The sequence below is a fragment of the Eschrichtius robustus genome, chromosome 14 (assembly GCF_028021215.1).
Source record: "Eschrichtius robustus isolate mEscRob2 chromosome 14, mEscRob2.pri, whole genome shotgun sequence".
Lineage (NCBI taxonomy): Eukaryota > Metazoa > Chordata > Mammalia > Artiodactyla > Eschrichtiidae > Eschrichtius > Eschrichtius robustus.
In genome coordinates, this window is record NC_090837.1 from 16,627,645 (window position 1) to 16,639,785 (window position 12,141).

The following is a 12,141-nucleotide window of genomic DNA, read 5'->3' on the forward strand; positions in this document are numbered from 1 at the left end:
TAATTTTAAACAAATGCCTATTATTAAAAACTAGAAATACATCCTCAGAGTTCTGCTGCAACACCATTTCAATACACTATTCACTAGAACCTTCCTCATACTATTTTATCTCCACTCTTTAAAGACCTTTTCCAATAAGCAAAAGCTGAAGTAAACCTGAGTATTTTGGGGTGTAAGAATCGCATTAATTGAAAAAGAACAAAAGGTGGTTTGAAAGGAAGCAAGACTTTACTAACAGCTTTTGGTATTGATGGATGAAGAACTGCTTTATAATGATAACATGGAATAGCAAAAAGTATGAATATAAACAGAGTAAGTATGAACATAAAATTCTTTGTGCATCTCTGTATTCTCTCCAGGAAGCTGCCTTACTTGTAAAAAGAATAATTCTTAGGCACTTCAAATATTTAGGCAAATCAAGGCAATAAAGGACCATACCTCATTTCTAGCTTTTGGACGATCAAAAAGAATTTTCAGTGCAAACCGTTCTTGGGTAGATTTCTTCACACAGACTCTAGATTTGGAGAAAAAAGTTCAATCAGAAATCATCTAAGTTATAGTGAAAACTAATTTAACAAGCTGTTCTTTGAGAACTGTGCTTCTAATCAAAAATATATCCAGGCACATCAGCACAAACTTGCCCCCGGGGCTAGCAGATGGAAAGGCAGAGAGGCATCTCGCCCGCCCTTCACAGGCCTTAGACATGTGAAATCAACTTGTTGCTGGCCAAGAATGACAAAATGGCCTCTGCTGGCTACAAGTGACTCATACAGTGGCTCCATGGTATCAACATCTTAAATGATTCTGTTACAGATCATGTGACTTCGTCACTTAAATATATTTCTAAATGGATGAGAAAAAGCCTATCATAAATACCTCTGCTTGTTAAATTAAGGCTGTTTCACAAATCTGGCAAACCTAATGCTTCTAACTTAAGATGTATTTCGAACAGGTTCTCTTTAGAACAATTGTGTCATAGTTTGCACATGGGTCTCTTACCTAACTGGACCACTAATTCCAGCTCCCAGCTTCTGAGTCCAATTGATATTGTATTCCTCTAAAATGGAGGTTTCCTATTAAAATAAAAATGGAGGAGGCACAGAATGATTCTCCAGTTAAAAAGCTGAATAGTTAAGCAGAGGTGGGACAACAGAAAACCTTAATGCTCAACATCTCAGCTTCTGAAAGAAGCTGATAAGTAGAGCTTTGTGTAGGGCTTTATAATTACACATTTCGCCTACAGGACTATGCTAGGCATTGTTTTCCAACAAGAGAAGGCAAACTTTAGGATAAAAAGAAATTCTTCAGCTCATCTGCAAGGTCCATGTGAGTAAATACTCGTTGTGTTTTTTTTTTTTCTTCAGTGTGGGAAGAATATATTCTTTCAAAATGTTTCACTACTAAGTACTTATTTGCCAAATGGTCAAGTATATTTTCTGAGATTCTAGAAAGACTGGTCTGATATATGCTGCTATGATATAGAGGTCTATATCCTTGAACAAGTTGATCAAATTGGAATAACTGAATAAATTAAAACTTAAAAGTTCAAATAAAATAGTAATAAATATCGTAGTACATTTATCTAGTTTTCAAGTGTTATTTTGAGTACAAAGATATTCTGTCACGTTCATTGTGTAACTATATTCTTCACAGTTTTAATAGATTCCAATAGCTTTCAATAGTTCCAGATAGAGCCTCTACAGTTTAATTAAAGTTTTTATGGAATTACTGTGTAGTCACTAAATATTGAGCTTCTGTTGCCATACGTTTTTAGGCAAGAAAGCCATACACTTAAACTGTGGTAGGCTAAAATTCATTTTTCAGGGTTCCACGGGTAGAACAGAAAACCAACTATAGACCGGGAGAAATTAGGCCAAAACTCATGAGACTATCAAATTGTTTTGTTGCAGTGAAAATCTGATAGATTATAATTAGCAACAGAATCCTGATTCCCAGGTATAGGAACAGGATATTTGTCTATGTAACACAAACTCATTGAGCAGTTAGTAAGTGCCAGGCACCAGGATAAGTTCAGAGATGAAAACAGAGCTTCTGTCCAATGAATATGTAAGTGTATAAAACAAGCTTAGAATAGCCTTCATATCCACACCTTCCCTGCTGCCAGTTCTTGATAAAGGTTCCCATCATATAGTAAATGCTCAATAACTATGGAATGAATGACTAGAAAGGTAGACTAAAACCAGGTGATGGAAGGACATTGATTTGCGAGGGACTAGCAAAATCATTACACAAACTCTCTTCTGAAAAACTGTATATCAGGGTTAAGGAGCTTGTCAAAGTCACACAGTGAGTTTTGGGCACTGATAAGACTAGAATCTATGGCTTTGGCCTCTTCCCCAGCATCATTCATCTTTGGCATCATCCCCAGCTATCAGGGGGTAACTGCCCAGGCCCCAGCATGAGGATTAGGAATGAATCCTGCCCAATTAGGGAGGTCCCAGGTCTCCACTCACCATCTCCTGAACAGAATTCAAACCTACCCATTTAACCTGTCCACCTCTTTCATGTTTCCACTGCCTATCCTGCCGGATTCAGAAGTATTTGAGAAGACAGGAAGACAGAATTGGGAAGAGAGAATTGGAGCACAGTCTATGCTTCATGGTAGAGTAAACTCTGCCAGGCCTCTAATGAAGACATACACTCATTGGAGACTCAGTGGAAAAGAGAGATTCGTTCTACGGAATTATTTGTTACAGTCAGATCAAAGGACTATTCGTATGTCCAGTTCCTGGGATGTAAAAATAATATTAGACCAAATTCTTCACTGCACTGGTGCTTATTAAGATGGTACTCTACCTAATGGACAGCCAAGAAAATTCAAATAATAGAGACTCTGACTGAAGTTTTGACACTTGGCTTTGCAGAAGGTAAGAGAGGCACTAACAGGTCTTTCTACAGCCCTGATCTCTGAACCCTATTTTTCTTACGTCTGTTGTCCTCTTTACCAGGTTTAATTCTTGCACCTTTGTTGATGGTGCCATAAACACTAACCAGTTCTAAGACTTCACTAAGCCCAGCTGGGCAAAAGAAGTAATATTCTCACATCAGCCGACTCTTCTATGTGTAGATGGCATATTTTCTCACATATTTTAATGGCAAAGAGAAGGTAAAAAGGCGCGGGTCAATTAAGACACTTTATTGAAGAAAATTATGGACTACCTCAAATGTATCAATGACAAATACACTGACTGGGTTCTGCTAAAGAAATCTATACACTGGGACTTCCCTGGTGGCGCAGTGGTTAAGACTCCGTGCTCCCAATACAGGGGTCCTGGGTTCTATCCCTGGTCAGGGAACTAGATCCCACATGCATGCCACAACTAAGAGTTCACATGCCACAACTAAGGAGCCCACGTGCTGCAAATAAGGAGCAGGCAAGCTGCAACTAAGGAGCCCTCAAGCCACAATTAAGGAGCCCGCCTGGCGCAACTAAGACCCAGCACAACCAAATAAATAAATAAATATTTTTTTAAAAACTCTATACACTGTCTTAAATAAGGATATAGACTCATGGAATGAAGTACAGTTGACCCTTGAACAAGACAGGGGGTTAGGGGTGCTGGCACTGGCACAGTCAAAAATCCACATATAACTTTAGAGTCAGACTTCATATCAGGAGTTCTGCATCCATGGTTTCAAACCACAGATCATTTAGTACTGTAATCCATCTTTACTGAAAAAAAATCCATACATAAGTGGGCCCGCACAGTTCAAATCTATGTTGTTCAAGTGTTAACTATAATTCTTGAGAATTCTTCTAGACCAAGAGTCAACAAATTACAACCCACATGCAAATCTATCTATTGCAGTTTTTGTAAATACTAACATTTCAAAAATAATAAATAATAATAAAGTTAAATAATAAATATATTTCTAACTAATATAAAAATAAGAATAATACAGAAAAAGTGATATTTACTGGATTAAAAAAAGATCCAACTATATGCTGTCTATAAGAGATATGCTTCGGAGTCAAACAGGTTAAAATAAAATGATTTCAAAAAATGGTGCTGGGAAAACTGGATATCCACATGCAAAAGAATGAGGTTGAACCTTATATAAAACCATATACCTAGAGACTTCCCTGGTGGTCCACCAGTTAAGAATCCGCCTTCCAATGAAGGGGACATGGGTTCTATCCCTGGTTAGGGAACTAAAGTCCCACACCCCGCAGGGTATCTAAGCCTGTGCGCTGCAACTTCTGAGCCCTTGCACCACAACTACAGAGCCCATGCGCTCTGGAGCCCATGCGCCACAGCTAGAGAGAAGCCCGCACGCTACAACTGGAGAGAAGCCTGCGCACTGCAACAAAAGTTCCCGCGTGCGGCAACTAAGACCTGACAGGCAAAAATAAATAAATATATATTTTTAAAAGTACCAAAAATTAACTCAAAATGGATCAAAGACCTAAATGTCAGATCTAAAACAATAAAACTCTTAGAAGACAACATAGGGCAAGAGTTTCATAACACTGGATGTGGCAATAATTTCTTGGATATAAAAACAGAGGACGGAGCCAAGACAGTGGTGTGGGAAGACACCGAGTTAGCATCTTCCCACAACTAGGGTGCCTGCCGGCCGCTGGTGGGGGACCCTGACACCCAAGGAGATGGTAGGAACCCCCAAGTGAACCAGTAGGACGTGGGGGGACAGAGGTGGGAGGAGAAGTGGAGGCCAGACAGGATCGGCGCCTTGGAGGCCGGGGAGATCAGGAGAGGTAGGTAGGAGGGGCCCTCTGGGAGGAGTGGGAGAGGAGCAGAGGGCAATCGCCTGGCCCACTCGGCCAGGGAGGCTGCTGAGCTCCCAGGGTGGTCCCCTGCCCTCCAAAGCCCCCTCTAGGCCACATGGGTCCTTGGGAGCACAGGAGGGAGACCCGAGAGATCAAGAGAGGCAGGTAGGAGGAGCCATCTGGGAGAACAGGAGAGGAGTGGAGGGTGTTTGCCCCACCCACTTGGCCCAGGGAGACTGCTGAGCTCCCAGGCTGGTCCACTGCCCTCCAAGGTCCCCTGGCCGCGTTGGTCCTGGTGCATAGCAAGAAGGCCAAGAGGAGAACCAGAGAGGCAGGTAGGAGGGGCCCTCTGGGACAGGAAGAGCAGGAAGAGCAGGAGAGGAGGAGAGGAGGGCATTTGCCTCGCCCACTAGAGCCCAGGAAGCCTGCTGGGCTCCCAGGTGAGGAACCCCACCCTCTGAGACCAGGGGTGGGGGGCACGCCTGGGCCCCTTCTATTCCTTGAGCCTAAGCCCCATCCACGACAGTGCCCAGGGCCTTTTCCAGACCTGTGGGTCCTAAGCATAGGCCCTGCCCACTGCCCAAATCTCACCCTTGCGTAGGCCCCTCCCTCCACAGGAAGGCCTTTTCCCCCTTTTTTTTTTTTTTCTCTTTTCTCTCCTCCTCTTTTTTACTGCTGTGGTACTGTTGTACCTTCCGGTTGTTGATTCATCTGTATTTTTATTTTTATATTCTTTCTAACGTATCTGTTAGTTTCCTAGTCTAATTTTATTTTTTACTTTGTTATTGTTCTCTTTTTTCTTTTGCCACCCCACAGGGCTTGTGGGATCTTGGTTCACGAGCTAGGGGTCAGGCCAAAGCTCCTGCAGTGGGAGCTCCATATCGGAACACTGGACTAACAGAGAACCTCAGACCCCAGGGAATATTTATCGGAGTGAGGTCTCACGGAGGTCCTCATCTCAGCACCAAGACCCAGCTCTACCCAACAGCCTACAAACTCCAGTGCTCAAAGCCTCAGGCCAAACAACCAGTAAGAGAGGAACACAAACCCACTCATTAAAAAAAAAAAAAAATGAGATGGCAAAAAAATATGTCACAGATGAAGAAGCAACGTAAAAACCTACAAGACCAAATGAATGAAGAGGAAATGGGCAATCTACCTGAAAAAGAATTCAGAGTAATGAAAGTAAAGATGATCCAGAATCTCAGAAACAGAATGGAGGTACAGACTGAGAAAATAAATGTTTAACAAAGATCTAGAAGAACTAAAGAACAAACAAACAAAGATGAACAATACAATAACTGAAATGAAAAATACACTAGAAGGAATCAATAACAGAATAACTGAGGCAGAAGAACGAATAAGTGAGCTGGAAGACAAAATGGTGGAAATAACTGCCAAGGAGCAGAATAAAGAAAAAAGAATGAAAACAATTGAAGACAATCTCAGAGACCTCTGGGACAACACTAAACGCACCAACATTCGAATTGTAGGGGTCCAAGAAGAAGAAGAGAAAAAGAAAGGGTCTGAGAAAATATTTGAAGAGATTACAGTCAAAAACTTCCCTAATATGGGAAAGGAAATAGTCACCCAAGTCCAGGAAGCACAGAGAGTCCCATACAGGATAAACCCTAGGAAAAACACACCAAGACGCATATTAATCAAACTAAAAAATTAAATTCAAAGAAAAAGTATTAAAAGCAGCAAGGGAAAAACAGAAAATAACATATAAAGGAATTCTGATAAGGTTATGAGCTGATTTTTCAGCAGAAACTCTGCAGGCCAGAAGGGAGTGGCAGCATATACTTAAAGTGATGAAAGAGAAAAACCTACAACCAAGTTTACTCTACCCAGCAAGGATCTCATTCAGATTCCACGGACAAATCAAAAGCTTTACAGACAAGCAAAAGCTAAGAGAATTCAGCACCACCAAACCACCTTTACAACAAATGCTAAAGAAACTTCTCCAAGCGGGAAACACAAGAGAAGAAAAAGACCCACAAAAACAAACCTAAAACAATTAAGAAAATGGTAATAGGAACATACATATCAATAATAACCTTGAATGTAAAAGGATTAAGTGCCCCAACCAAAAGACACAGACTGGCTGAACGGATACAAAAACAAGACCCATATATATACTGTCTACAAGAGACCCACTTCACACCTAGGGACACATACAGAATGAAAGTGAAAGGATGGAAAAAGATATTCCATGCAAATGGAAATAAAAAGAAACCTGGAGTAGCAATACTAGTATCTGATAAAACAGACTTTAAAATAAAGACTGTTACAAGACATAAAGAGGGACACTACATAATGATCAAAGGATCAATCCAAGAAGAAGCTATAACAATTATAAATGTTTATTCACCCAACATTGGAGCACCTCAATATATAAGGCAAATGCTAACAACCATGAAAGGAGAAATCGACAGTAACACAGTAATAGTAGGGGACTTAAACACCCCACTTACAGCAGTGGACAGATCATCCAAACAGAAAATAAATAAGGAAACACAAACTTTAAATGACACAATAGATCAGATAGATCTAACTGATATTTACAGAACATTCCACCCAAAAGTGGCAGATACACTTCCTTCTCAAGTGCATTCTCAAGAACATTCTCCAGGATAGATCACATCTTGGGTCACAAATCAAGCCTCAGAAAATTTAAGAAAATTGAAATCGTATCAAGCATCTTTTCTGACCACAACACTATGAGACTGGAAATCAATTACAGGAAAAAAAACTACAAAAAACACAAATACATGGAGGCTAAACAGTGCACTACTAAATAACTAAGAGATCACTGAAGAAATCAAAGAAGAAATTAAAAAATACATAGAAACAAATGACAATGCAAACACGATGACCCAAAACCTATGGGATGCAGCAAAAGCAGTTCTAAGAGGGAAGCTTATAGCAATTCAATCTCACCTCAAGAAACAAGAAATATCTCAAATAAACAATCTAATCCTACACTTAAAACAACTAGAGAAAGAAGAACAAAGAAAACCCAAAGTCAGTAGAAGGAAAGAAATCATAAAAATCAGAGCAGAAATAAATGAAATAAAAACGAAGAAAATAATAGCAAAGATCAATAAAACTAAAAGCTGGCTCTTTGAGAAGATAAACAAAATTGATAAACTCTTAGCCAGACTCATCAAGAAAAAAAGGGGGAGGATGCAAATCAATAAAATTAGAAATGAAAAAAGAGAAATCACAACTGACACTGCAGAAATACAAAGGATTATAAGAGACTACTACAAACAACAATATGCCAATAAAATGGACAACCATGAAGAAATAGACAAATTCTTGGAAAGGTACAATTTTCCAAGACAGAACCAGGAAGAATTAGAAAATATAAACAGACCTATCACAAGTAATGAAATTGAAACTGTAATTAAAAATCTTCCAACAAACAGAAGTCCAGGACCAGATGCCTTCACAGGTGAATTCTATCAAACATTTAGAGAAGAGCTAACACCAATCCTTCTCAAACTCTTCCAAAAAATTACAGAGGGAGAAACACTCCCAAATTCATTTGACGAAGGCACCATCACCCTGATACCAAAACCAGAAAAAGATATCACACAAAAAAAGAAAATTATGGACCAATATCACTGATGAACATAGATGCAAAAATCCTGAACAAAATACTAGCAAACAGAATCCAACAACATATTAAAAGGATCATACACAGTGATCAAGTAAGATTTATCCCAGGGATGCAAGGATTCTTCAATATAAGCAAATCAATCAATGTGATACACCACATTAACAAATTAAGGAATAAAAACCATATGATCATATCAATAGATGCAGAAAAAGCTTTTGACAAAATTCAATAGCCATTTATGATAAAAACTCTCCAGAAAATGGGCACAGAGGGAACCTACCTCAACATAATAAAGGCCGTATACGACAAACCCACAGCAAGCATCATACTCAATGGTGAAAAACTGAAAGCATTTCCACGAAGATCAGGAACAAGACAAGGATGTCCACTCTCGCCACTCTTATTCAACATAGTTTTGGAAGTCCTGGCCATGGCAATCAGAGAAGAAAAAGAAGTAAAAGGAATACAAATGGGAAAAGAAGAAGTAAAACTGTCACTGTCTGCGGATGACATGATACTATACATAGAAAATCCTACAGATGCCACCAGAAAACTACTAGAACTAATCAATGAATTTGGTAAGGTTGCAGAGTAAAAAATTAATGCACAGAAATCTCTGGCATTCCCATACACCAACAACGAAAAATCAGTAAGAGAAGTTAAGGAAACATTCCCATTTACCATTGCAACAAAAAGAATAAAATACCTAGGAATAAACCTGCCTAAGGAGGCGAAAGACTGTACTCAGAAAACTATAAAACACTGATGAAAGAAATCAAAGATGACATAAACAGATGGAGAAATATAGCATGTTCTTGGATTGGAAGAATCAATATTGTGAAAATGACTATACTACCCAAAGCAATCTACAGATTCAATGCAATCCCTATCAAATTACGAATGGCATGTTTTGCAGATCTAGCACCAAAAAAATCTTAAAATTTGTATGGAAACACAAAAGACACTGAAGATCCAAAGCAATCTTGAGAAAGAAAAACGGAGCTGGAGGAATCAGGTTCCCTGACTTCAGACTATACTACAAAGCTACAGTAATCAAGAACACTCCCTAACACCATACACAAAAACTCAAAATGGATTAAAGACCTAAATTTAAGTCTGGACACTATAAAACTCTTAGAGGAAAACATAAGAAGAACACTTTTGACATAAATCACAGCAAGATCTTTTTTGACCCACCTCCTACAGTAATGGAAATAAAAACAAAAATAAACAAATGGGACCTAATGAAATTTAAAAGCTTTCGCACAGCAAAGGAAACTATAAACATGACGAAAAGACAACCCTCCGAATGGGAGAAAATATTTGCAAACAAATCAACGGACAAAGGATTAATCTCCAAAGTATATAAACAGCTCACACAGCTCAATATTAAAAAAACAAACAACCCAATCAAAAAATGGGCAGAAGACCTAAATAGACATTTCTCCAAAGAAGACATACAGATGGCCAAGGGGCACATGAAAAGCTGCTCAACATCACTAATTATTAGAGAAATGCAAATCAAAACTACAATGAGGTATCACCTCACACCGGTTAGAATGGGCATCCTCAGAAAATCTAGAAACAACAAGTGCTGGAGAGGGTGTGGAGAAAAGAGAACCCTCTTGCACTGTTGGTGGGAATGTAAATTGATACAGCCACTATGGAGAACAGTATGGAGGTTCCTTAAAAAACTAAAAATAGAATTACCATATGACCCAGCAATCCCACTACTGGGCATTTACCCAGAGAAAACCACAATTCAAAAAGACACATGCACCCCAGTGTTCATTGCAGCACTATTTACAATAGCCAGGTCATGGAAGCAACTGAAATGTCCATTGACAGATGAATGCATAAAGAGGATGTGGTACATATATATGATGGAATATTACTCAGCCATAAAAAGGAGCGAAACTGGGTCATTGGTAGAGACGTGGATGGACCCAGAGACTGTCATACAGAATGAAGTAAGTCAGAAAGAAAAACAAATATCGTATATTAACACATATCTGTGGAATCTAGAAAAATGGTACAGATGAACCAGTTTGCAAGGCAGAAATAGAGACCCAGATGTAGAGAACAAACATATGGACAAGAGAGGAAAGTGGGGGGGGGGGGGTGTGGGATGAATTGGGAGATTGGGATTGACATGTATACACCAATATGTATAAAATGGATGACTAATAAGAACCTGCTGTATAAAAAAATAAAAGAAAAAAGAAAAAATAACCAGAGGAACAGGCACAAAGGAATAGACAAAATGGATGTTATGAAAATTTTAAATTTTGTGCATCAAAAAACACTATTAACAGTGTAAAAAAGGCAACCCACAAAATTGGAGAAAATATTTGCAAATCACATATCTGATAAGGGATTAATATCCAGAATATGTAGAGAACTCCTAAAACACAACAAAAAAAACCCCAAATAACCCAATTCAAAAAATGGGCAAAGGATTCAAACAGACATTTCTCCAAAGAAGACACATGAATGGCCTAGAGCACATGAAAAAATGCTCAATGTCACTAATCATTAGGGGAATGCAAATCAAAACTACAATGAGATACTACCTCAAACCCATTAGGATGGCCACTATTAAAAACAACAACAACAACAAAACAGAAAAGAACAAGTGTTGGAGAGAATGTGGAGAAAACTGGAACCCCTGTGCACTATTGGTGGGAATGTAAAATAGTACAGCTGCTGTGAAATATGGTATGGCGGTTCCTCAGAAACTTAAAAACAGAATGACTATATGATCCAGTAATTCTACTTCTGGGTATAAACCCAAAAGAATTGAAAGCAGGATCCTGAGGAGGTATTTGTATGTCCATGTTCAAAGTAGCATTATTTACAATAGCTAATACATGCAAGCAACCTGAGTGCCCACTGATGGATGAATGGATAAGCAAAATGTGGGCTATACATACAATGGACTATTATTCACCCTTAAAAAGGATGGAAGTTCTGCAATATGCCACAACACGGATGAACCTTGAGGACATTATGCTAAGTGAAATAAGCCATTCACAAAAAGACAAATTCTGTATGCGTCTACTTATATGAAGTATTCAGAGTAGTCAAAATCATAGACAGAAAGTAGAATGGCAGTTGCTAGGGGCTGGGGGAAAGGAGGCAATGGGGAATTACTGCTTAATGGGTAGAGTTTCAGTTTTATAAGATGAAAAGAGTTATGGAGTTGAATAGTGGTAATGGTTGCCCAACATTATGAGTATATTTAATACCACTGAACTATACAGGTAAAAATGGTTAAGATGGTAAATTTCATGCTATGTATACTTTACTAAAAAAATGAAAAAAAAAAAAGAATGGAAAAAAATATACCACAAGTAACCGAAAGAAAGCTGGAATAGCTATACCTGACAACAGATAAAACAGACTTTAAAACAGAAGATGTTAATAGAGAAAGAGAGGAACTTTTTATAATGATAAGAAGGTCAAGGACTTCCCTGGTGGTGCAGTGGTTAAGACTCCGCACTCCCAATGCAGGGGGCCTGGGTTTAATCCCTGGTCAGGGAACTAGATCCCACAGGCATGCCACAACTAAGGAGCGCAAGTGCCACAACTAAAGGAGCCCGCCTTCTGCAACTAAGACCTGGCGCAACCAAATAAATAAATAATTATTGAAAAGAAAAACAAAAATAATAGTTGGCAATTTCAAAACCTCCACTCTCAATAATACATAAACTAGACAGAAAATCAGCAAGAATGTAGAAAACAACACTATCAATGAACCTGA

General features: G+C 38.8%; 2 protein-coding genes across 3 annotated transcripts in view; one reads left to right on the plus strand and one right to left on the minus strand.

The window, feature by feature from the left end:
• TMEM116 (transmembrane protein 116) overlaps positions 1-12,141 on the plus strand; it is a 216,037-nt gene that overhangs the window by 174,004 nt on the left and 29,892 nt on the right. The window lies entirely within an intron of this gene.
• MAPKAPK5 (MAPK activated protein kinase 5) overlaps positions 1-12,141 on the minus strand; it is a 43,459-nt gene that overhangs the window by 25,689 nt on the left and 5,629 nt on the right. For both annotated transcript variants that reach the window (XM_068563793.1, XM_068563792.1), the window contains exons 2-3: positions 1,000-1,073; positions 439-514 (exon numbers count right to left, since the gene is read on the minus strand). In XM_068563793.1, the coding sequence (XP_068419894.1) occupies positions 439-514; positions 1,000-1,073 (150 nt within the window). The remainder of the gene's footprint in view (positions 1-438; positions 515-999; positions 1,074-12,141) is intronic.